This window comes from Heterocephalus glaber, unplaced genomic scaffold (genome assembly GCF_053883595.1).
Source record: "Heterocephalus glaber isolate CG9 unplaced genomic scaffold, H.glaber_assembly_v1.0 deba00001444, whole genome shotgun sequence".
Taxonomy (NCBI): Eukaryota; Metazoa; Chordata; class Mammalia; order Rodentia; family Bathyergidae; genus Heterocephalus; species Heterocephalus glaber.
Genome location: NW_028258297.1, coordinates 29,084,031 through 29,106,896, shown reverse-complemented (window position 1 = coordinate 29,106,896; position 22,866 = coordinate 29,084,031). Strand labels below are relative to the sequence as shown.

Genomic DNA, 22,866 nt, shown 5'->3' with positions numbered 1-22,866 from the left:
GCTTTGCACCCCAGGGCTCCAGCCCGCCTCCAGCCCAGGCCGCCAGGAGCTGTCCCCAGGCACAGCCCTGGCACGGAGGCGCTGGGTAACACACGCCGGCTCCTTCCTCCCAGGGACCAGCCCCGTCCCGACGACGCCAGCTGGCTGCGGGCTGGGGGCGGGACACCGCCGCGCCGCGTCCCCGCCCCCGCCCCCCGCGCCCCTCCCCCGCGCGCCCCTCCCCCGCGCGCCATCCAGCGTTCCCGCCCCCCAGCCCCCGCCGGCGGGGTCCCGGGTCCCCAACTCGTGCGCCCCAGCCGAGGTCCGGGAGGCAGGAGCCGGCGGGGCCTGGCGGGCCGGGCGGGCCGGGCGGAGCGGGCGGGGCGGCGGGCTGAGCCCGAGGCCGGCTGGGGGAGGGAGCGAGGGAGCCGGAGCGGAGCAGACGCCGGAGCCGGGCGGAGCGTCGGGCCCGCCAGCCGGGCCGCAGGTAAGGACCCCCGCCCGGCCGCCCGCGGTCTGCCCCGAGCGCGGCGCGGCGGCGCCGGAGGGAGGAGCCGCCCGACCTCACCTGCGCGCCGGCCCTGGCCCCTTCCTTCCCCCTCTGTCCTTCACCCCTCTCTGTCCTTCACGAAGCCTGCCCGCCTGCTCCCTCTCCGGCTCGCGTCTCTTCTTCCCGAGCCCACCGCTGGGCCAGGCAGTGGGTGAGAAGGGGTCGCGCGCGAGAGGGGAGGGGAGCGGGGGGGAGGGCTCCTGACCAACTCCCTCCACCTCATGCTGGCCATTGCCATGGCAACCAGGGTGTGCTGGGCCCCCGAGGAGGACAAAGCGGGGGCTAGGACCTCCTGGGGAGCGCAGGGGTCTGTGGTTCTTCCACCGGAGTAGACCCTGGCACCGCTGTGCCCCATTTTCACCCCATTTGCCCTGGAATCATTATGCCCGTCCTCACAGCCTCTGCTTCAAGGGCTCACCCCCTTTCCTCTTAGCGTCCTCCCCAGGGCTCCCTGCAGCTCAGCGTCATTAAGATCAGGACTGTCGTGAGGGAAACTGAGGCTGTGGGCCGGGATGGGGCACTCAGAGTCTCCCGGGAGGGAGTCAGCACCTCAGGGACCTGGGGGCTTTTCTTTTTCGCCTCCCTGTCTCCCCTCCCACCTCCACCCTGCCCCTCCTCCCTCCTCCCTCCAAGGCCTCTTCTGGGGCTCCTTAGTGTTCCTTCTATTTTCAGATACTACCACTTTGCCCCCTCTTTCTCTTCTGCCAAACTCTCCTCCTTCTCCTAGTTCCCCCTCTTTCCATTTCTGGATGCTTCTGATGTCAGTGGTTTCCCCGCCTTCGGGCTCCCTGGGCCCCCCTTCGGTCTCAGCCTCTTTTCTCCCATTTCCCCAGATCCCTGGGGAGCTGGTGGGTGATCAGCCAGGCTTGGGTAAATGCAACTGGGCACCAAGACCACCAGGCCCGGAAGACTGACAGGTAGGGGAGGCAGTTGGCTGCGAACCCCAAGGAGACACCAGGCCTGTGTCTCTCGTGAGGTTTAGGGATGTGAAGTTGGGGGATCTTACAAGGAAGGGCCTGGGGTTCCAGAGTGGGGAAGAAGGGCCACCAGGGGACGGGAGACAGGGAGGTAAGAATATCTTTCTTCTCTAGCAGTCTGGAATCAGGGCCACTTATCTGTGTGGGGTGCTTGAGTGGCTGTCTGATTAAGTTGGGAAAACTCTGAAAGACCCCCATAGCCCTAGCAATCATTTCAATAGTTTTGGAAGGAGAGCCAGCTAGAGACCAGTCTAGGCTCAGCTTTTGCCCCCCACCCCCCACCCCATCTCATCTTCCCTTTGCAGCTGGTCCAGGTGGCTGAGCCCACCTCCAAATTCCTTGGGCCATCCAGAAGATTCCCTGCCTGGTCAAGAACCCAAGGAGACAGACCTGCAAGCCCTGGCCACTCTCGTGGTTGGGAAAGCAGCCAGCTGGCCTCCCCCATCTACTCCAGGGACACTTAGGGAAGAGCCCCACCCGGCCCAGAGGCTGAGGACCACAGCTGCTGCCCCACAGCCTCCACCTGGCCCTGTGCACTGGGCCTTAGCTGGGTTGGTCATTCGATGCTGAGCAGGAGGGTGGGCCTGGGGCAGCCTGACTGAGCACAGGGCAAGGATCGTGGGCATCATGGGGGTGTATGTAAGTGGGGCTCCTGGGTAAGACCTAGCCCCCGCCCCCAGAGCTCAAAGGGGGTGGGGGGCTGAGGATAGGATGGCTCGGGGTGGGCTGGGGGCAGAAGAGGCCTCCCTACGCTCCAGTGCGTTGTCCTGGCTGGCCTGTGGGCTCCTGGCACTGCTGGCCAATGCCTGGATCATCCTTAGCATCTCGGCCAAGCAGCAGAAGCACAAGCCACTGGAGCTGCTGCTCTGCTTCCTGGCGGGCACACACATCCTCATGGCAGCCGTCCCCCTCACCACGTTCGCTGTGGTGCAGCTGCGGCGCCAGGCTTCCTCTGACTATGACTGGAATGAAAGCATCTGCAAGGTGTTTGTGTCCACCTACTACACGCTGGCCCTGGCCACCTGCTTCACTGTTGCCTCACTCTCCTACCATCGCATGTGGATGGTGCGCTGGCCTGTCAACTACCGCCTCAGCAATGCCAAGAAGCAGGCGCTGCATGCTGTCATGGGCATCTGGATGGTCAGCTTCATCCTCTCCACCCTGCCTTCCATCGGCTGGCACAACAATGGAGAGCGCTACTATGCCCGAGGCTGCCAGTTCATAGTCTCCAAGATTGGCCTTGGCTTTGGTGTCTGCTTCAGCCTCCTGTTACTTGGGGGCATTGTCATGGGGCTGGTTTGTGTGGGCATCACTTTCTACCAGACACTGTGGGCCCGGCCCCGGAGAGCTCGGCAGGCCCGGAGAGCGGGGGGCAATGGCAGAGCCAAGGTGGGTGGGCCGGGGGGCTTTAGTGCCCGGCCAGCTTTTGAGGTGCCGGCCATTGTGGTGGAGGATACCCGGGGGAAGCGACGGTCTTCGCTGGATGGCTCTGAGTCTGCCAAGACGTCACTACAAGTCACCAACTTGGTCAGCGCCATCGTCTTTCTCTACGACTCACTCACAGGGGTGCCCATCTTGGTGAGACTGGGGTCCCCCTGCTGCTCTCCCTAACAGCCAGCTCCTTGCATCGCCATCTGACCTTTAGCCCCACCAGCCATGCAGCGTCTCCCCACCTTCCTCCAGCTCCGTCACCCACCTTCTGTTCCCCTGCCCACCCAGTCCCTCCACTTTCCACTCCACCCTCTGCCTTTCGGTTCCCACTGTCCAGCGCCAACCCCTTCTGTTCCACTGCCCGTCCTCCAGCCCTGTCATCAGCCTCCAGCTCCACCATCAGCCTGGTGCCCTGGCGCCCACGACATGCTCCTTTTCCTAATTCCCCAGATGCAGCTGTCTCAGTGTTCCGGGTGGAAACTGCACGGGGCTCCCCCCGCCCCACAGTGCCCCTATTCCTGGATTTCTCTGTCTTCATTTCCGTTGTCTCAGCACTGTCCCATGGCCTTCCCCTCCGTCACACCCTACCGACCCCCTTCCAGCTCCTCTTCTGTCCTGAGGGCCGAGGCCTGTCATCCCTTCCCCACCAGGGGTGGCTTGGGGCCTGACTGGCCACTCGCTGTCCTCCACCAGGTAGTCAGCTTCTTCTCCCTGAAGTCGGACTCGGCGCCCCCGTGGATGGTGCTGGCCGTGCTGTGGTGCTCCATGGCACAGACGCTGCTGCTGCCCTCCTTCATCTGGTCCTGCGAACGCTACCGAGCCGACGTGCGCACGGTGTGGGAGCAGTGTGTGGCTATCATGTCCGAGGAGGATGGCGATGACGGTCAGAGAAGGGACTGGGCTTTGCCTCTCCTGGACCTTGGTCTACTCTGCCCTGTCCACCACTCCTCCGTGAGGAGCTGCAGTGCCCCCTGCTGGATGGAGCTTGCGCTCCTGGGCTCCCCCTGGGCTGCCCACTCAGGGCTCCCTTCTGCCCCAGGGGTTCCCTGCCCATGGCCTGGGCTCCCCTGGAAGCCCGCAGGCCCAGCTCTGGGCCCCACCGGGCAAGTGCCTGGAAACCAGTCCCCAGGTGTAATGCAAAGAAGGCTGTGGCACTGAAGGGAAGCTGAGCTTCCTGAGAGGCCCCAGCCCCAGAGACAGTTCTTGGAGGCCAGCAGGAACTGTGTCCACGAGCAGGTCTGTGTGTATGAAGGAAGCACCAGGGCCTCAGCACTGAGTGCCACAGATGCCAGCCAACCTGAGTTCTCTTGGAGCTTCCAGACCCAGGGAACTGACAGGCTCTATGAGAGCCCAGAAAGGGGTGGCGTGGGGTGCTGTTGTCTCCCTGTGATCGCTCTGCCCTGTCTCTCACAGATGCGGGCTGTGACAACTACACAGAGGGCCGAGTCTGCAAAGTTCGCTTTGATGCTAACGGAGCCACAGGGCCAGGGGGCAGGGACCCCACCCAGGTGAAGCTGCTGCCTGGCCGGCACATGCTCTTCCCTCCCCTTGAGAGAGTGCACTACTTACAGGTACGGAGAAGCAACCCCGTCCTGGTCCCCAAACTCTTCTCCAAGCCCCGTGAGCTCACCCGGTGCCCTAGCTGGGCCTGCAGGGCACCCTGGGGCAGGTGAAGGAGAGGCGTAGGAAGAGAGGCTCCCCAGTCCTCTCAGGACCAGGGCTGCCCACCAGAGCAAAGGTCTAGAAGCTGAAGAGGGTGGAGCCGTCCTGCAGTCCCTACTTGGTTCCGGCCTCCTCTTCCTTTGTCCCTGCCGCACCTCCAGGTCTCACTTCTCTTCCCAGGTCCCTTTGTCGCGCCGCCTGTCCCATGACGAGACCAACATCTTCTCTAATCCCCGGGCAACCGGCTCCTTCCTGCACAAGTGGTCATCCTCTGACGACATCCGGGTCCTCCCATCCCACAGCCGGGCCCTTGAGGATCCTGAGTACCTGGGACAGACACACCGGGTGGAGGACGAAGAGGAAGAGGAGGCTGAAGGTGGGGGGCTGGCCAGCCTTCGCCAGTTCCTGGAAAGCGGGGTTCTGGGATCAGGTGCAGGACCCCCACGGGGTCCTGGCTTTTTCCGGGAGGAGATCACCACCTTCATCGATGAGACACCTCTGCCTTCTCCAGCTGCCTCTCCGGGACCCTCTCCACGAAGGCCCCGGCCGCAGGGTCTGTCACCCCGCCGCCTCTCTCTGGGGTCCCCTGACAACAGAGCCATTGGACTTCCTCTGGGGATAAGCGCAGGGCGACGTTGTTCCCTGACAGGTAGTGAAGGCAGTGCTAGGGCCTGGGGAAGACCCTGGGGCCCAGGCACCCCAATTTTCCCCCAGCTGACCCTGTGAGCCAGGCAGGGCCAGGTGAGGACACAGATCTGGCCCTGAGCCCAAGGCCACTACCCTCAGATTCAGGGAGACGGGCAGCTAGATCCGGAGCTCCAGGGCCCCTGCTTGGGCCCGTCCACGTGGCTAGGTGCCCTGCTCACCCTCTGTCATCCCTACCGAAATGTATTAAAGTCTGAGTGTTGCCATAGAAATCTGTCCCTGTGGTAGTGGCAAAGGGCATGGTGAGAGACTGACACGAGTGGCTCATGGAGGGTGGAACAGAGCAGGGGCGGGGACCACGGCAGCAGGAGACACACGGGAAACATCACGCAGCCGGCAGACACAGCAGAGATGGGCTTGGAACGAGGGGCACAGGGACCGGGCGCCGGCCCAGAGTGTGAAGGGTCTGCTCAGCTTTCGGAGGAGGCTCTGGAGTGTGGTTTTGTCACCAACGCCCGAAGCTCCTGTTTTCCCCCAAATCCACCAGGGCCTCTTTTCTGGGCAGTAAGGTCCAGGGGCCTGGCTTGGGGTCCCAGGCCTGGGGTTCCTCCTTCAGCTCCTACGGGGCGGGTGGTAGACACGCGTGTGACAGAGGCGCCCACATGCCTCTCCCTGGGCCCAAGAACGGAGGGGCGTCCAGCCCCGGGGACCCCTACACCGCGAGGCTCTTGGGCCACACTGGCCCCACTGGAGCTCACGGCCGGTTCATGCGCGCCCTGCTGCCCCCTGTCCGTCTCCACGCTGCCCCCCACCCCTCCCCGCCCCCTCGCCCGTCCCTTCTCTTCCTCTCCCTCCGCCCCTCGCTGCGCCCTCCCCTTCCTCCGGCCTGCGGCCCCCAGTTCCCTCGGGCAGCCCAGGCACCATGCTCCGGCTCCTCCGGCCGCTGCTGCTGCTGCTGCTGCTGCTGTTGCTCCTGCTGCCACCGCCCGGGTCCGCCGACCCCCCGGGGCTGACCCCGCTGTTCCCGGGGGCGCCGCCCCAGCCCCCCGACTTGCTCTACGCCGACGGGCTGCGCGCCTACTCGGCCGGGGCTTGGGCGCCCGCCGTGGCGCTGCTCCGGGAGGCGCTGCGGAGCCGGGCGGCGCTGGGCCGCGCGCGGCAGGACTGCGGCGCGAGCTGCGCGGCACACCCCGGCGCCCCCGAGCCCGACCCCGCGCCCCCCGGGCCCTGGCCGCAGGCCGGGGAGCCGCCGCTGCTCCGCGCTGTGTTCCGCCGCGCCGAGTGCCTGGCGCAGTGCGCGGCGCGGGCGCTGGGCCCCGGGGGCGCTGCGCGGCTCCGCGTGGGGCGCGCGGTGCGGGACGCCTTCCGCCGGCGGGAGCCCTACAACTACCTGCAGAGGGCCTACTACCAGGTGCGGGGCCGAGGCCGCAGCCCTGCCGCCGCCGCGCTGTCCTTCGAGTGGAGCGGCCCGGCAGAGGGCGGGGTGGGGCCAGAGCGAAGATGGAGGGCTTTGGTTTAGTGGTTTTGTTCTTTTGGTTTTGACAGGGACTCGCTCTATAATTCAGGCAGGCTTTGAATTCATTATGTAGCCCAGGCTGGCCTCTAATTCTCGGCGGTCCCCCTGCCTCAGCCTCCCTGCGCCGCCCCGCCCCGCCAGGCGGTTTACTGGGTTTTCCTGAGGCCCGGGCGGCGTGAGCGCTGCCTCTTCTCGGGAGTGGGACGGAATGGGCATTTGTGAGTGTTGCGGGGTCTTCGGGAAGGTGGGAGCGGCGAGGCCTCCACCGAGGCTGGCCTCTGGCGCCCGAGGCCTACGTGGCCGGGAATCGGGCGCTGGGTACACACACCTCAGCGCAGGGTCCTAGAGACCGCGGCTTTGGATGACCTGGGTTCCTCCGCCCCACTTCGCGGTCTGTCTCCCTGCGCCCCTCCGACCGCGTCCCACCCACTCCAGGTTTCGGGACCCCTGTCCTTTGCACCAGGCTCCTGAGAGGCTCACGGCCTGGCTTCTAGGGGACTCTGCAGAGGGAGATGGGTCGGGGCAGAAGTCTGCACCCACCCCCGCCGGCTCTGACGCCCTGTCCTCGGCCCCTCAGTTGAAGAAGCGGGAGCAGGCGGCAGCCGCAGCACACACCTTCTTCATGGCGAACCCCACGCATCTGCAGATGCGGGAGGACATGGCCAAGTACAGACGAATGTCGGGGGTTCGGCCCCAGAGCTTCCGGGACCTGGAGACGCCCCCATACTGGGTGAGACCTCAGCAGCACCTGCCTGGCCCCACCTCCGGAGACAGCTGGGTGTGCTGTCTCTGCCTGAGGGCCGAGGGCTGAGGGAGAGGGAGAGCTGGCCCCTGGTCCTTGGGGTCGCCAAAGCCCCGTGCTCACACTTCCTGATTCTCAGGCCTTGAGGGTTCTTCCCAAGTCTCAGAACACGGGGGGCCCAAGCCCCAAACAAGGCCAACCCTGCCGTGTCCTGCCCTCCACCCAGGCTTGTCCCCCGTCTGTCAGATGATGCAGTGCTCCCCAACACTTCCTTCCTCCCCAACAGACCAACTACGACACCGGCCTGGAGCTCCTGGGCCACCAGGAGGTGGGACTGGCACTGCCCAGGCTGGAAGAGGCCCTGCAGGGGAGCCTGGCTCAGGTGGAGAGCTGCCGGGCTGCCTGCGAGGGCCCTGAGGAGCAGGAGGCAGAGGAGGAGGAGGAGGAGGAGGAAGAGGAGGAGGAGGAAGGGGCCGGGGGCCAGGGCGGCCTCTACGAGGCCATCGCAGGTGAGGGGGGAGCCTCGGAGGGGGAGGGGCCGGGTGCAGTGTGCACAGCCCCACGCCTGCCCCGTGCCCTCAGCAGGACGCTGGATTCGGGTCCTGCGGTGCCGACAGCGCTGTGTGACCGATGTGGCCACGCGTCCTGGTCGCAGCCTGCCTGTGCCCGACTTCTTCCCTAGCCAGCTGAGGCGATTGCACAAGGCCCATGCTCAGGGTTAGTTGGGGCAGGGTGGGCGTGGGCGTGGGGGTGACTGGGCCGGCCTGTGGGGGTCTCCTGAGCCCCTCTCTGTCTCCGGATCTGTAGTTCACGGTCCGGGCCCCTGGGGACCGTCACTGCAGGAGGAGGACGCTTAGTTTGCTCCCCTTCTTTGGTGCATTGTGAAAAGCTCGGGAGATGGGTCCATCTTGGGGCTCCTTCTGCCCTTGCTGCCTGTCACCCTCCTTTACTTCCTCCTCTCCCCCTGTCCTCTGGCCTCTGCTGGTGAAGGTATGTCTGAGTACGCTTGGCGAAGGGGCAAGGGATGGGCACTCCTCAGGCCAGCGGGGGCTCCGAGTCTGCTGGCTGGGCTGGGTGATGGCGTTCCCCAGCTCTGCCTTCCTCCAGCGTCTGCCTCTGTCCCCTCCCCTTCCCTCCGTCTCCAGGGGGGAATCTGTCTCGAGCTGTGGAAAGTGCTCTGGGCGTCCTGCTCTTCTACCCGGAGGACGAGGCCGCCCAGCAGGCGCTGACGCAGTGCCAGGCCCAGCTGGGGGAGCAGGGGCTGCACCTCAGACCGAGAGAGGTAGCGCTGGCCCCCGAGGGAGCTGGGTCAGGCAGATGCGGCTGAGAAGTAACCTGGACGCCCCTGTTCTGGCCTCTCACCCAATGGTCCAGCCAGCGTGGGGAACGCCGGGTCCACCCTCTGACTTTGCTTAGGTCCCTGCTCCCCATGGAGTCAAACCCCAGCCCCGCTCTTCCCTCCACTTCACTCTCGCCTGCCCCCACCTTGTAGTTACGTGCACGCATGCACGCACACTCTCACGCTTTCCTGCTCCCCCAGTTTGAGCCCAGAGCCGAGGGCTGCAGGGAAGGCCTGGAACCGGGGTCCCCTGCCCTCCTCCAGGCTTCCCTTCTCCTTGGCCCCCCCTGCTCCCACCCGCCCCTCAGGACATCCAGCGCTTCCTGCTTCGGTCCCTGGGGGAGAAGAGGCAGCTGTTCTATGCCATGGAGCACCTGGGCACCCACTTCAAGGACCCTGTGAGTGGCTTCCCTGCTGTGCCAGGGGAGGTGAGGCAGCAGTGCCTAGTCCGTGTCACTCCAGCTCAGCAAGCCTCCCCTTCCCCAGCCCAGGAGGCTTAGAGAAGCTGTCACCTTGGCCTCCCAGGCTCTGAGGCAGTGGGGCTGTCATTCATGGTGGCTTTGGGACCATTCAGGCCGAGTCAGTCCTCTGGCATGAAGGGTCCTGACCTTATCTCGCCCCCACCTCAGTTTCCTTACTTGTTCATCACAGTAATTACACCTGTTCCGCGGGGGCTGCTGAAGAATGAGGGTGCGAGGGTGGTCCTGGGAATTCAACTCAAGCCTTTAAACTGAGCTATGCTTCTAGGCCCCTTTTTATTTTTTACTTTGAGACTTGCTAAGTCACCAAGTTGCCCAGGCTGGGCTGGAACTCATGATCTTCCTGCCTCAGCCTCTCAGAGTGCTGGAGTTGCAGGCCTGTGCCACTGCACCTGGCTGAAGCTGTGTCACAAAGTGCTATTCTGGCACCTTTGTTACCCTCCCTGTGGTCACAAGGGAAGGCCAGAGCTTTCCCGAGCTCGTGCGCTAGCATGCAGCAGTGATTCTCTACTGACGTTTGAGGGCTGGGGATGCAGCTGGGCAAGGGAGCCCTTGCCCAGCATGTGCAGGGCCTTGGGTTTGACCCCCAGCACTGCATGCATGTATGTGTACAGGCATGCGCGTGACAGATATTTTGGACCCAGTAATTCTTTGCTGGGGGAGGAAAGAGGGCCGGTTGTAGAATGCTCAGCAATTTCCGTGGTTCCATTCAGTAGATGTCAACAGCACACTGATAGCCCCGAGTGGTGAGTCAGTAGTGTTTCTAGACATCACCTAATGTCCCCTGGCCAAGAGCCGAGGGACAAAACCAAGGGCAGTGAGGCGAGTTTGGATCTCACCCTGTCTCTTCCTAGCTGTGTGATCTTGGGCTCGGTACTTGCCCTCTCTGTCTCAGGACTGTCAGCTACAAATGAACCCATTAACTGTTTCCTAAGACCCTTGCAAACTCGAAATGTGAAACTCCCCTTCCTTGTGTAAAGCTCATAGACTAGCACCTGACAACCAGTAAGTGCCAAGCAAGAGGTTGTCCAGCTGCCTCCCTGGTATTGGGCCTGGGACCGTTCCCTGTCTCTGCCTCCCCCCCAGAAGCAGGAGGACTCAGTTTGGTGTTCAGAGTCTAATGTGGGGGTCCCGGCGCTGGACTGGTGGTTGATGGACTTCTTTTGGTGGTCACAGGATCCCTGGACCCCAGAAGGTCTCATCCCTGAGGAGCTAAGGGCAAAGCTCAGGTAGGGGATGCCCTGAGGTGGGGGAAGGGGCTGGGCATGCTGTGCTGTGCTGTGCAGTGCTGTGCACCCACTGAGCTTGTCTGCACTCGAGAGAGGATCAGGAACAGAGGCCTTGGGACCACGAGCCTGCAGAGCCGCAGCCCTGGACCCACTGGAAGGGTGAGCTCCTGGGGTGAGCCTGGAGGTCTGGGGCCATCTGCCCGCTGGGCCTGGCTTTGAGGGTCCCTGGACGGTCCTGTCACTTCTCCTGCAGATGTCCTCCCCCTGGAGGGGGTGACCCTGACCCAGGATGCTAGGCAGCTGAATGGGTCGGAGAGAGCGGTGCTGGACGGGCTGCTGACGCCGGCTGAGTGTGGGACGCTGCTGCAGCTGGCCCAGGTGCACAGGCTGAGGGCGGCAGCGCTGTGGCCTGCTCCGTGGGTGTGCCTGGCCATGGCCCTGCTCAGCATCCCCATTCTACACTGGGGGCCCTGGGATCCTCCATTGTCTAGCGCCACCCCTTAGCTTAGCTGGCTCGGGTGGATGTTCTTTTTTTTTTTTTTTTGGTACCGGGGATCGAACTTGGATCCTTCCGCTTGCAAGGCAGGCGGCGGAACCACTGAGCTAAATCCCTGGCCCCAGGTGGATGTTCTTTACGGAGAAAGTTTGCTGGGAGTTGATAGGAAGAACAAAAGAAAGCCACAGAGGCATAGAAACAGCTGAGGGGGCGGGGGTGCAGGCCCTGGGTTAGCGGAGTTGAGTCGGCGTGGGCATGTGCAGGCCTCTCTCCCCTCCCTGCGTCCCCTCCTGGTTCCTGAAGCTTTGGTCCTGTTCTAGCCTCCTACTCCTTCAGCAGTGCTCTGAGGCCCTGCCGTGTATAGGAACTGCCAGGTTCCCGGGGAGGGGGCACAAATGCTGCCTCGGCAGGGAGCAGCTCATTTGATACAGCACGCAGCTCATTGGATAAAGGAGTGTGTATTCATCCCGACTGGACTGAATGCAGAGTCCTTGGGGCTTAGCAAAGGGGTGGCCTGCAAGCTCAGACCTAACCCAGTCGTAACCTGGCAGATGGCCACAGTGGCGTGTGCCTGTAGTCCTACTACCCAGGAGGCTGAGGCAGGTGGATCACTTGAGCCCAGGAGCTCGAGAGCAGCCTGGGCAACATGGTGAGACCCCCATTTCAAAAAAGTGTTCGGGGATGAGCCAGGGTGAGCCTCAGTAGTAGAGTGCTTGCCTGTGCAAGGCCCTGGTTTGATCGCCAGTAGTACAAAGAGGAGAGGAAGTCAGAGAGGTAGAAGGAAGCAGGTGCATTCTGGGAACTGCAGTAGAGCACCAGAGAAGTTTGTTGTGGTGTATTGAGACAGGGTCTCTCTATGCAGTTCAGGCTGGCCTCGAACTCACGGCCATCCTCCTGCCTCAGCCTCGCCAGTCCAGGCATGCACCACCACACCTGGCTTCTCCAGGGAAGTTTATTTAGGCCCCTCAGACCAGTTTCCTATCTGTGGGAAAAATGGTGTGTGAGGATTCTGTCTGTGAATGCGCACAGTGAAGCTCTCACCAGAGGGAGAGAGCCCAGGCAGGTGCTGGAGAGCCCCTCTGCCCCTCCAAGGCGTGTGGGATGTGCTGTGGACGGTGGCCGCAGCTGCAGGATTTAGGTGACTTGATTCCTGCCGGACCGCCAGTGCGTCTTGTAGGGGCGGTCGCTCCCTCTAGCGGCGGAGTGCAGAATGCAATGGGAGAGGAAACGGGAGCCCTGGAGTGGTTCCAACCGGCAGGCCGCTCCAGCGGAACAGAGGAGAAATGCACAGAAAATCAAAGATAAGCTGGGCGTGGCGGCCGGCGCAAGCCTGCAATCCCACTGCTTGGAAGGCCGAGGCAGAAGGAACACGAGTTTCAGGCCAGTCTGGGCAACATAGTGTGTTTTAAGCTAGCCTAGACTGCTAGTGAGGCCGTGTCTAAGGACGGAAAAAGGATGGATAAGCTGAGGTGGAAGATGATGAGCGAGAGGCACTGGTAGCTCCCAAATGTCAGACTTCTCTCTGCTCCTTCCAGCCTCCGCACCTTTGCCCTTGCTGTTCCCCTGACCAGCAGTGGTTACGGTTTCTGTGTTGCTTCTGCAGTTAGCTGTCCCCGGCCGCTGCCCGGGCACTTCAAGGTGTTTTAATTAGCTTCACCTCACTCATCGCCATGGGAATTGGTCTGATTTGTTTATTTACTTATTTTTATTACTTCAAAATATAAACCCCAGGTAGGTGCTGTGGCGCATGCCTGTAAACTTGGCTACTCAAGAGGCTGAGACAGGAGGATCATAAGTTCCAGGCCAGCCGGGGCAATTTAGCAAAACCCTGTCGCAAAATAAAAAAAAAGAAAAGGGCTGGGGATATAGCTCAGTGGCAAAGCCACCCCTGGCTTCCGTCTAGTGCCACTAAATAAATAAACAAATAAATAAAAATCCACTAAAAGCAGGGACCTTTCCTCCATGTTTGTGTTCCTGATTCCTAGAAGAGTGCTGGGCTTGTAGCAGGTGATCAGCACAGATGTGCTGGATGGATCCAAATAAGAATAGAAGGTTTGGGGACCGGAATTTAGCTCAGTGGTTCCGGCACCTGCCATCATGCAAACACAAGGTCCAGAGTTCGATCCCAGGTACCGGAAAAAAAAAGAAAATAGAAGGTTTGTGCAGGGGATGTGACTCAGTGGGAGACCCTTGCCTGGCCTCCTCCCCAGCATAAATAAAGATGAGATGGCTTGGGTGAAGCAGTGGGGTCTTAGAGATGAAGTCTGTGTGTGGAGCACTGAGGCAGTGGTATTTAAACGAGATTTGAAAATTGACAGAAAAATGGATGTCAGAAAAGGGAAGGGCCCCGGCTGCAGACACCCTGAATAGTGGGAAACCCCGAGGTGAGAGCATTGTTGTGCAGATTCTCGGTGGTTAGGACTCAGCCCCAGGAGGCCACGGGGTCCCCAGAACCTATGCAGTCAGCTTCCTGCCCTGCCTTTCAGGTTTCCTGTGGGGGGTCCTCTTTCCAGAGACTCCTGCTCTGGCTCCTGAGGGATGAGGGATGAGTGACGAGCCCTTCCAGTCCCCACCCCGCCCTGTCCCTGCTCTGGCCGAGGCCCCTTCCCTGAGCTCTGTCCCCACACTGTGCTCTTGGTGAGGGGGATCCAGGCCCTTCCCGAGAAGGATAGTGCAGGCAGCTGTCATTCTCTGGGAAAGGCCTATGGCTCGGACTCAGGAATGGGAGCCACAAGGGAACTATGGGAGCTTCCAGCCTCTTCCAGGCAGTGGGAAGGCTGAAGGAGGGCCCTGTTGGCCTGTGGCCCAGAGGCAGGTCAGGGAGAGACTCTGCTTGAATTCCCTTTCTACCCAGGATGCAGCTGGGGCTGGAGCCAGGTCTGGCTATCGTGGTCGCCGCTCCCCTCACACCCCCCATGAGCACTTTGAGGGGCTCACCATGCTCAAGGCTGCACAGGTGAGAGGGGGCATCCTGCCCTGGCTGGAGAAGAGGGCAAGCGGGGGGCTGGCTCCAGGGCCTGTGCTTCTGAGAGGAGCCCTCCTGCAACCAGGACTAGGCCAGGCTTGAGAAAGGGGGTGTTCGGGGACCTGGGGTGTTGTTGTCACAGTGATGCTGGGGAGAGCTGGCAGCTGAGCCCCAAGGCCTGGGTGGAGAGCAGAGGAGATAGAGCAGGGTGAAGGCTGGAGCCCTTGCTATTGCCTGCCTCCTTTCCTGCCCTGCCTTCTGCCTGCAGCTGGCCCAGGCTGGCACTGTGGGCAGTCCAGGAGCAAAGCTGCTTCTGGAAGTGAGTGAGCGGGTGCGGATCCTGACCCAGGCCTACTTCTCCCCGGAGCGGCCTCTGTATCTGTCCTTCACCCACCTGGTGTGCCGCAGTGCCGTAGAAGGTAGCCGCCAGGCCCCAGCATGCTTCCCCAAACTGCCGGCCACTGCACTGCCCAGCAGCCCAAACTTTCACTCCAGGGAGACCCTGACCCCCACCCGGGCGGGGCCTGGCTTCTGGCTGCAGGGCGCTTGTGGGTGGTGAGTGTTGGGTGGGAGGTGGGCAGGGCTGCAGGGGGCTCACTGGGCCCTTGGTGTGCGACCAGGCGAGCAGGAGCAGCGTATGGACCTGAGCCACCCCGTGCACGCAGACAACTGTGTCCTGGACCCTGACTCAGGAGAATGCTGGCGGGAGCCTCCTGCCTACACCTATCGAGACTACAGGTGGGCGCGGGCAGGTGGGCACACAAACGTCACCCCACACTGCCCAGGCCTGTGGGGGTCCCACTGCCGCTGTCCTCCTCCCCCCCAGTGGACTCCTCTACCTCAACGATGACTTCCAGGGTGGGGACCTGTTCTTCACGCAGCCGAATGCCCTCACTGTCACGGTAGGTGACGGAGGGGCTAGGATGACAGGGCCCAGCTGCAGGGTCAGAATTCAAAGCAGAAGGCTCCCAGAGGCAAATGCAGGGAAATGGCTGGGCCACTGGAACCCTTCCCTGCCCATCTCTCTGGACCCTGGTGCCTTGCTGGGTGCAGAGCTCTTGGCAGAATCGACTGTGTCCCCCCCAGTAGGTGGCTATGTGGTCCCCCAGACCCTTGCTTTGCCTCCTAAGGGAGTGTGTGGCCAAGGGCAGTGGTGCAGGCCTGTGGCCCCAGTGGCTCAGGAGGGTGAAGCAGGAGGGTCTCTTGAGCCCAGGAGTTGGAGGCCAGCCTGGGGAGCATAGCAAGCCCTGTCTCCAAAACCGAAAAACACACCTGGAAGGTGAGAGAAACAGTCTGGATCTGCCACAATCCCATGTCCCTGTGTGAAGGGTTGGAGGAAATTAAAAACCAGTCCTTCCTGGGCATGGAGTACAGGTTTTGGCTTTTTTTTGGGGGGGGGGGAATCGAACTCAGGTCCTTGCGCTTGCGAGGCAGGTGGTGGAACGACTGAGCTAAATTCCCAGCCCCAGTTTTGACTTTTACCCTTCCTGAGATTCGGTTCCCAAATGGGGGTGATGGCAACGATACCTGTCTGTGTTTATTTTCATGGCAAGCCTTGTGCATGCCAGGCAAGCGTTCCACCAGAGGCACGCGCTCAGGCCTATAGTAACTGTTTTAAAGGTTTTGCTTGGCTTTGGTTTTTTTTCCTTTTGAGACAGGGTCTCACTATTTAGTTCTGGCTGGCCTCGAACTTGTGGCTCTCAGGCCCCTAATGGCTCCCAGCTCCCAGCTTGGACTCCAACTCCCCCGACCTCAGGGAGCCCTTTCTGCTCCCCAAGTGGAGGCTGCTTTCCCATGGGCCCCGAGTCCAGTGGCCCCTGAATTAAGGCTTGGGCTTGAGGGAGAGCTGCCCAGGAGGGGTGAGGCCCAGCTCTGTCTTGGAGCTGAGCACGCCTGCGCCACCAGGCCCAGGTGCGTCCCCGCTGTGGACGCCTCGTGGCCTTCAGCTCCGGAGTGGAGAACCCGCACGGGGTGTGGGCCGTGACCCACGGGCGGCGCTGTGCCCTGGCGCTGTGGCACACGTGGGCACCCGACCACCAGGAGCAGGTGAGCGGGAGGGCGGCGGGAGGGACGTGGTTCACCTGGGGCTGCGAGGCATGGCCTGGGCCCCACTCCTCCCCCTGCTCCCCAGGAGTGGGCAGAGGCCAAAGAGCTGCTGCAGAAGTCGGAGCAGGAAGAGGTGGCGGCGGAGGAACCGCCCGGCAGAGACCCTGCCCCAGAGCCCCCCAGGCGCAAGGCCCAGCGGGTCCACGACAGAGCTGGAAAGGCGCTCCGGGTCCGGGAGGAGCTGTGAGTGGCTGAGCCAGGCCGTGGGCGCGTGGCCACCTGGCCGGAAGGGCCCCGAGAAGGCCTCGTGATGTCAGGAGCCAACTGGTGAGCTCACCGTCCCTGTGCTCTGCCATTCGGAGCCACAGGGCCCCAGCCTGGACTCAGGGTGCTCACCAAGCCTGGAGCAGGCCTGGCCCCCGACTGATGGACCCGTAGCTCTGGGACAGATGGAGGACACTGCCCTCCGGAAGCAAAGGCCAGGGCTGAGGCTGACCGCCCTCCACGAGGGTCAGGGTGCTGTGCTCTCCCTCCCCGATGTACAATAAAGGACTGAAGGCCCCACCTTGGCTGAGCCTGTCTCAGGTGTCACCGCGTCTGGGGCTGAGGGCAGGGGCTGTGGGTGGCCCAGGAAGAGACAGGTGTCTCTGGGCCTCCCAGAGGCGGGGCCTGCGATTTGTCAGGGAAATCTCTGCCACCTGCTCCCTCATGCAAATGCACCCGGCTCCCACCAGCTGCTCCTCAGGCCTCCACTCTAAGCCCATCTTCCCTCCCTGCTCGAGGCTGAGCAGGGGCATCCTGCCCTCTGCCTCCTGCTTCCCAGCCCATGGGGGCCCATGAGTCACTGGGGCAAGGACCAGGCCAGACCCCTGTCCCTGATCCCCCACCCCGATCAGCCCCAGGGGCAGCTGGTTGGGGTTTGTCCAGGAGGATTATCCAGATCAGTCCCCTCTAATCTCAGCTCCTGCTGCACCCTCCGGGTCGAAGCCCTCTTCCCCCCACCCTCCTCGGGACCACACAGTTGAGGGTCAGCAGCAGGGCCATCTACTGCCCTCACATCCTGGCTCCTGGCCTGGGCTGGCCACTAAGCATCTCCCGACTGCCAAGTTTGTGGCCACAGGTAGAGGCCAGGCCTGGGGGCCCTCACAGGGACTGCTCCTCTGCTCCCTCCCAAACCCTAGTCCCTAATCCTCACAGCTTTGCTCTGATCCGAGGGCCTGATGCTCTTATCTCTGCCTGCAGACTGAGCAGGGAGGGACCCTTCACACATACACACACCCCACACCGGCTGGCTGGTGTGTGGCCACCCGTCTCTGCTCCACACTCCTGCTCCTGCCCCTCCTCCGGCCGGACCCAAGTTTCTAGAGCCACAGCCTCCCCCTCCCTGGCCTCACCCCCACCCCTGCCCGCCGATTTCATTTGCCTGATGTCATTGTCCCCGGCCCTACCCCTGCCTGTCAGTGCCCCCCTCCTAACTGGGGCCAGGCCAGGCCAGGCCAGCTCCTCTGGCAGCAGAGCTGAGGCTGGTGACAGGCAGGGTTCACAGCTGAGGGAGCAGGGAGGCGCCTGGAGCCAGAGCTGCAGCTGGAAACCCGGGAGAGGTCCACCCAGAGCACAGGTAAGTGGGAGCTGCGCCTGGAGCTGGGGGCTGCAGGGTGGCATAGGCAGGGCTGGGGCTGGGGCACTGGATGCCAGCTGGAAGAGTGGCCACTTGGGGTGCAGGCAGGCACCCCACCACTTCTCTGTGTCTCAATGGGCTCCAGCCCTCAGGAGTCCAGAGTAGGGGACAGAAATGGCCTGGTGGGGACTCCCCAGTTCCTGGCTCGTGTTCCCGGCAGGAGCTGGAGCCACCCCTTGACCTGTCCACCATGGGGGAGATGGAGCAGCTGAGGCAGGAGGCGGAGCAGCTCAAGAAGCAGATTGCAGTAACCCCAGAACCCTCCGCCTGGGCCCCAGAGGCGGAACTGAGGACCCGAGGGAGTGTGCCCTGGAGGGAAGGGCTGGGTTTTCGACCTCCGTGCCTAGACCACTCTGCCCTGGATCTCACATTTGAGGCCCCCAAGCCCCATCCCGCCCCTCCGAGGCCCACACACCAAGGCCACCCTGCCGGAGGCCACCCCTGATGTCTGCTTTCCCTGCAGGAGGCCAGGAAAGCCTGTGCTGACATCACCCTGGCAGAGGTGAGACCTCCTGTCCCCCACCAAGGCAGGGCATGCAGGAGGGGACAGGACCTCCCTAACGGGGACAAACTGCGAGCACGATGTGTCCTTGGAATAAGGAAAGGCATTGATTAAAAAAAAAAAAAGGCATTGAATTCATTCAACAAATGCTTAGTGACACCTGGTTTGACTGGGCACTGTATTGGATGCTGAAGACTCAGACATTGTTTCTGTCCTGGGCCATAGAAAAAGAGCGCTGCTATCCCCTCCCTCCCAGAGCAGTGAGGACGAAGGGAGTGAGATTACTGTGCAATCATGAAGCCCTCATGGACTCTGACTAACAGGTGTCTAAGGCTGTATTTCATCCATTCTACCATGCACACTTCTTCATGTTTAGACATCTCTGAAATCAAGTTGCGCCCAACAATAGATAATGCCTTACAAGGATAACGGACAGCATTTTTTTCTTGGTGATACATAAAATACTGGGGCTTCCTAGTGCTGATGGCATCTCAAACTGGATTAAATGTGCTAATAATAAGAGTAAAGGCCAGGGATTTAGCTCAGTGGTTCTGCTATCTGCCTTGCAAGTGCAAGGTCCCGAGTTCAATCCCAGGTACCAAAAAAAAGAGCAAAGATGCGATTAAAGCCAGGGCTTTGGGTCAGTGGTGCTGCCGCCTGCCTCGCTAGTGCAAGGTCCCGAGTTCTATACCGGGCACCAGAAAAAAAAAAAAGAAAGATCAGATTACACAGGCAAATAAGAGAGTAGCTATCATGAGCCAGATGCTGAGCTAAATTGCTGAGGTACATCATTTCTTATATTGGATAATTCATGCAATTTTGTGTCAGTTTCGGGTCACCTCTGTAAGGCAGCTGCTGTGATAAGCCTCACTTATGCCTACAGGCTCAGAGAGGTTAAGTAACTTGCCCACGATAACAAAGCAAATACAGTAACCGTGATGGAATCTGTGACTCTGGCGCCCTGGCATTCGAGGGGCAGGGGTCGACACATGACCCAGGAGGTACAGTCCAGGCTCGTGGTGACACCTGGGTACCCAGGTAGAGCTGGCCGGGCTGTGGTGGTGTGCAACAGACAGTCGCTCTGTGGCTGGGAGTCAGCGCTGTTGCCTCCCCAAGCTGGTGTTCAGCGAGTGCCAAGGGGCAGCCTGAAATGGACTGAGGTGGGAGTCTACACCGTGGGCCCCAGGCTGGAGAAGCCTCGCTGGACCCTCCCGCCAGCTGGTGGCCACACAAGCGTTAGGGTCCCACAGGATGCTAGGTGGCTCCCCTGCAGGGGGACTTACTTCTCTAAGGCCGGGGACCTGCTTAGAGCCTGCTGCTGAGCAGGAACTTGTACAGATCTGTGGCCAAGGCAGATGCTTGACATCTAATCCCCCTCTCTCGGCAGCTGGTGTCTGGCCTGGAGGTGGCAGGACGAGTCCAGATGCGGACACGGCGGACGTTAAGAGGGCACCTGGCCAAGATCTATGCCATGCACTGGGCCACTGACTCCAAGTGAGGCTGGAGAGGGGCAGAGGGGCAGGGGAGGCCAAGGAGCCGTGGGTGACGCGGCCGCCTCTACACAGGCTGCTGGTAAGTGCCTCGCAAGACGGGAAGCTGATCGTGTGGGACACCTACACCACCAACAAGGTACCAGCCCCGCCGCGTGGCGCCGCCCTGGCCCTGGCCCTGGCCGGGACTCAGCCGGGGTCCTGTCCTGCCTGCGCCGCAGGTGCACGCCATCCCGCTGCGCTCCTCCTGGGTCATGACCTGTGCCTACGCACCGTCTGGGAACTTTGTGGCGTGCGGGGGCCTGGACAACATGTGTTCCATCTACAGCCTCAAATCCCGCGAGGGCAATGTCAAGGTCAGCCGGGAGCTCTCCGCCCACACAGGTGAGTGAGCCCCTCCCCTCCCATCCGAGGCCCTGGGCGTGGCCGGGCAGCCAGGCACTGTCCTCTACCACCTCAGGTTACCTCTCCTGCTGCCGCTTCCTAGACGACAGCAGCATCGTGACCAGCTCTGGGGACACCACGTGGTGAGGCCGCGGCCTGGGCCTGGGCGGGGCAGGGAGGGCCCTGTCCGGGCACTGAGCGTCTCCCCTCCTGGCAGCGCCCTGTGGGACATTGAGACCGCACAGCAGAAGGCCGTCTTCGCGGGGCACACGGGCGACTGCATGAGCCTGGCCGTGTCTCCTGACTCCAAGCTCTTCGTCTCGGGAGCCTGCGATGCCAGCGCCAAGCTCTGGGACGTGCGCGAGGGGACGTGCCGCCAGACCTTCACTGGCCACGAGTCGGACGTCAACGCCATCTGCGTGAGCGCCCTGGCGCCGGCCCTCTCGCCAAGTTTTCACTCTAAAGCCATCTCACCTTACAGGATAGTTTCAAAACTAAGCAAAAGAACTTCCCCAGGAGCCCTTCCCCCAGACTCACTGTGCATATTTTGGTGCGTTTATGGTTCTGTCTTTGAAACTCAGCCCCCGAGCGGCTGGGATGGCAGGTGTACACCGCCGAGGTTGTGTTTGGGCCCACGGTCTAATTCACTGCATTTCTTTGCCGCATTTTTCAACTTTTTCTTTTTTGCTTTACTGGGGATTGAGTCCAGGTCCTTCACACTAAACTGCATCACCAACCCTTTTTTATTTTTTATTTTTTGAGGCAGGGTCTCAGTAAGTCACTAACTTGTCCAGGTTGGGGTTGAACTTGCAGTCCTTCTGCCTCAGCTTCCCAGGGCACTGGTACTATAGGAGTGTGGCTCTGTGCCTGGTTCCTCAACATGTTTCTTAGTCTTTAAATGGAACCATTCCCAGGCATGGTGGCACAAGCCTATAATGCCAGCACTTGAAAGGCTGAGGCAGGAGGGTCTCTGTGGGTGTGAGGCCAGCCTGGGGTACACAGCAAGACTCTCTTTCAACAAAACAAACCCGAATAATGGGAACCATTTTCCTGCCGTGGCATGGGCATTTTTGAAGAGCATTAACTACTTTTCTGTACTGCCCTCAATAGAGTTGATCTCACCTTGTTCGTGAGATCAGGTTGTACAGGTGAACCTGGCCCTGTTTGTGGCCCTGCCCAAGCCCACCTGTGTGGTCCTGGGAGTCGGAGTGGATCCCCACCCCTCTGGCCTGTGGGGCTGGGAGGGGCCCAGTGCAGTATCTGCACCTGACAAGGACACTGCAGCAGGGAGCATGTGTGTGGGGGGGCAGTGGCACATGGTGGAGCCCCTGAGGAGCCTGCAGGAAGGGGAGCGGCGGAGCAGGTGGAGGCCAGAGGCCCCGCTGCTGGTCTGAGCCTGAGCCGTGCCACCCTGCAGTTCTTCCCCAGCGGAGAGGCCATCTGCACCGGCTCGGATGACGCCTCCTGCCGCCTGTTTGACCTGCGGGCAGACCAGGAGCTGACTGCCTATGCCCACGAGGGCATCATCTGTGGGATCACGTCCGTGGCCTTTTCGCTCAGTGGCCGCCTGCTCTTCGCAGGCTACGATGACTTCAACTGCAACATCTGGGACTCCATGAAGTGCGAGCGCATGGGTAGGCCCCAGGTCCCGCTCCTCTGCCAGCTCTTCCTGACACCGACCCCTGCTTCCCACCCAGAGCTGGGTGCCCCCAAACGGAAGCCCCTAAGCACCGCCCCTCATCCGGGCCTGCTGTAGAACTCTGGACCTTGGAGTCCGGTCTACCCTGGTGTCCCTTCCTGTGTCCCTTGAGGTGACCTGCTTCTCACAGCACACTGGCATTTCCACCTGCTCCCTGTCTGCCCCAGCTCATCCACAGCCCGTTGGACAGGGGAGCTGGCCTCAGAAACCCTGCCCTGAGATCTCACCCTCCCAGCCCCTCTGCAGTGCAGCTGCAGGCCCAAGCCCACCAGTCCAGGGTCCTGCCACACAGGCTCCCAAATCGGCTCATGGAGATGGGCTGACTCCTTCCTCTCTTCCTCAGGCATCCTTTCCGGTCATGACAACAGAGTCAGCTGCCTGGGGGTCACAGCTGATGGGATGGCCGTGGCCACTGGCTCCTGGGACAGCTTCCTCAAAATCTGGAACTGAGGAGACTGGCGGAGGGAGGCAGAAGGCAGGAAGATGCTCAGCAGCGCCTCCCACATCCAGTCTTTTCAAGTTCTCGCTTTTGTCCCAGGGGTCGGTCCCACTAGGGAGGCAGCAGCAGGGACACAGGGCAAAGAACTGCCCTATCTCCTCCACGGACTCCTCATGGCCTCTCCCTGCACGAGTGAGGGCGGCCGATCCCTCACCTACCCTTTGCCGCCCTCGGCCAAGCCAGGCCCTGGCCCTAGTCCCTGGAAAGTACAAGACATCAGCCCTGAGACTATGGCTCTAGGCTCCTCCCCTTCTCCTTCATGCCTCCTCCTTTCCAACCTTCTCTCCCAAAGCACCTGCAATAAAGGACAGCACCTTGGTTCCTCCGTGCTGATCGGCTTCCATGCCCTTCTGTTCCAAAGACCTAGGTCCCATCGAAGGGCCAGATGTTACAGGTGCTGTGATAAAGGCAGTGAGAAGGGTGAAGGTAGAAGGGCCAGGAGGAAGCCTGAGCTGGGTCGGGAATGTGAATTTAGGCAGCAGCTGGGGTGTGTGGACAGTTCACAGCCTTCCTGTGTAGGTGTGTGTGTGTGCCTGTGCAAGATTCCAGTTGTACAGG

General features: G+C 61.7%; 3 protein-coding genes across 15 annotated transcripts; all 3 read left to right on the top strand.

The window, feature by feature from the left end:
- The first annotated feature begins 307 nt into the window (after positions 1 to 307).
- Positions 308 to 5,516, top strand: Gpr162 (G protein-coupled receptor 162). Of its 5 annotated transcripts, XM_087213529.1 has the most exons (7): positions 374 to 466; positions 613 to 680; positions 1,363 to 1,446; positions 1,812 to 3,084; positions 3,631 to 3,820; positions 4,351 to 4,508; positions 4,780 to 5,516. In XM_087213529.1, exons 4-7 carry the CDS (start codon positions 2,218 to 2,220, stop codon positions 5,323 to 5,325), a joined length of 1,761 nt encoding a protein of 586 aa, XP_087069655.1. In that variant the 5' UTR covers positions 374 to 466; positions 613 to 680; positions 1,363 to 1,446; positions 1,812 to 2,217; the 3' UTR covers positions 5,326 to 5,516. The 5 variants fall into 5 exon arrangements, with proteins under 5 accessions (XP_004869506.1, XP_004869507.1, XP_087069655.1 ...); XM_004869449.3 differs by lacking the exon at positions 613 to 680 and having other exon boundaries at positions 308 to 466; XM_004869450.3 differs by lacking the exons at positions 613 to 680; positions 1,363 to 1,446 and having other exon boundaries at positions 342 to 466.
- Positions 5,517 to 5,546: 30 nt separating this feature from the next.
- Positions 5,547 to 16,620, top strand: P3h3 (prolyl 3-hydroxylase 3). Of its 7 annotated transcripts, none has more exons than XR_015452169.1 (16): positions 5,547 to 6,655; positions 6,790 to 6,809; positions 7,338 to 7,490; positions 7,789 to 8,011; positions 8,085 to 8,219; positions 8,648 to 8,784; positions 9,150 to 9,269; positions 10,497 to 10,549; positions 10,645 to 10,708; positions 10,803 to 10,927; positions 13,900 to 14,001; positions 14,279 to 14,429; positions 14,631 to 14,748; positions 14,837 to 14,912; positions 15,916 to 16,056; positions 16,142 to 16,620. XR_015452169.1 is itself a non-coding variant. In XM_087213516.1 (16 exons), exons 1-16 carry the CDS (start codon positions 5,656 to 5,658, stop codon positions 16,301 to 16,303), a joined length of 2,754 nt encoding a protein of 917 aa, XP_087069642.1. In that variant the 5' UTR covers positions 5,641 to 5,655; the 3' UTR covers positions 16,304 to 16,620. The 7 variants fall into 7 exon arrangements, 5 of the variants coding, with proteins under 5 accessions (XP_087069642.1, XP_087069644.1, XP_087069643.1 ...); XM_087213516.1 differs by having other exon boundaries at positions 5,641 to 6,655; positions 9,150 to 9,239; positions 10,641 to 10,708; XR_015452168.1 differs by having other exon boundaries at positions 5,642 to 6,655; positions 9,150 to 9,239; positions 10,407 to 10,549.
- A 199-nt stretch (positions 16,621 to 16,819) lies between these two features.
- On the top strand, positions 16,820 to 22,637 carry Gnb3 (G protein subunit beta 3). 3 transcript variants are annotated; one of them, XM_021248028.2, is made up of 10 exons: positions 16,820 to 17,674; positions 17,895 to 17,981; positions 18,198 to 18,236; positions 19,624 to 19,730; positions 19,802 to 19,865; positions 19,948 to 20,110; positions 20,214 to 20,253; positions 20,328 to 20,529; positions 21,528 to 21,744; positions 22,153 to 22,637. In XM_021248028.2, exons 1-10 carry the CDS (start codon positions 17,483 to 17,485, stop codon positions 22,257 to 22,259), a joined length of 1,218 nt encoding a protein of 405 aa, XP_021103687.1. In that variant the 5' UTR covers positions 16,820 to 17,482; the 3' UTR covers positions 22,260 to 22,637. The 3 variants fall into 3 exon arrangements, with proteins under 3 accessions (XP_021103687.1, XP_004869508.1, XP_021103688.1); XM_004869451.4 differs by having other exon boundaries at positions 20,187 to 20,253; XM_021248029.2 differs by lacking the exon at positions 20,214 to 20,253 and having other exon boundaries at positions 20,055 to 20,110.
- The last annotated feature ends 229 nt before the right edge of the window (positions 22,638 to 22,866 follow it).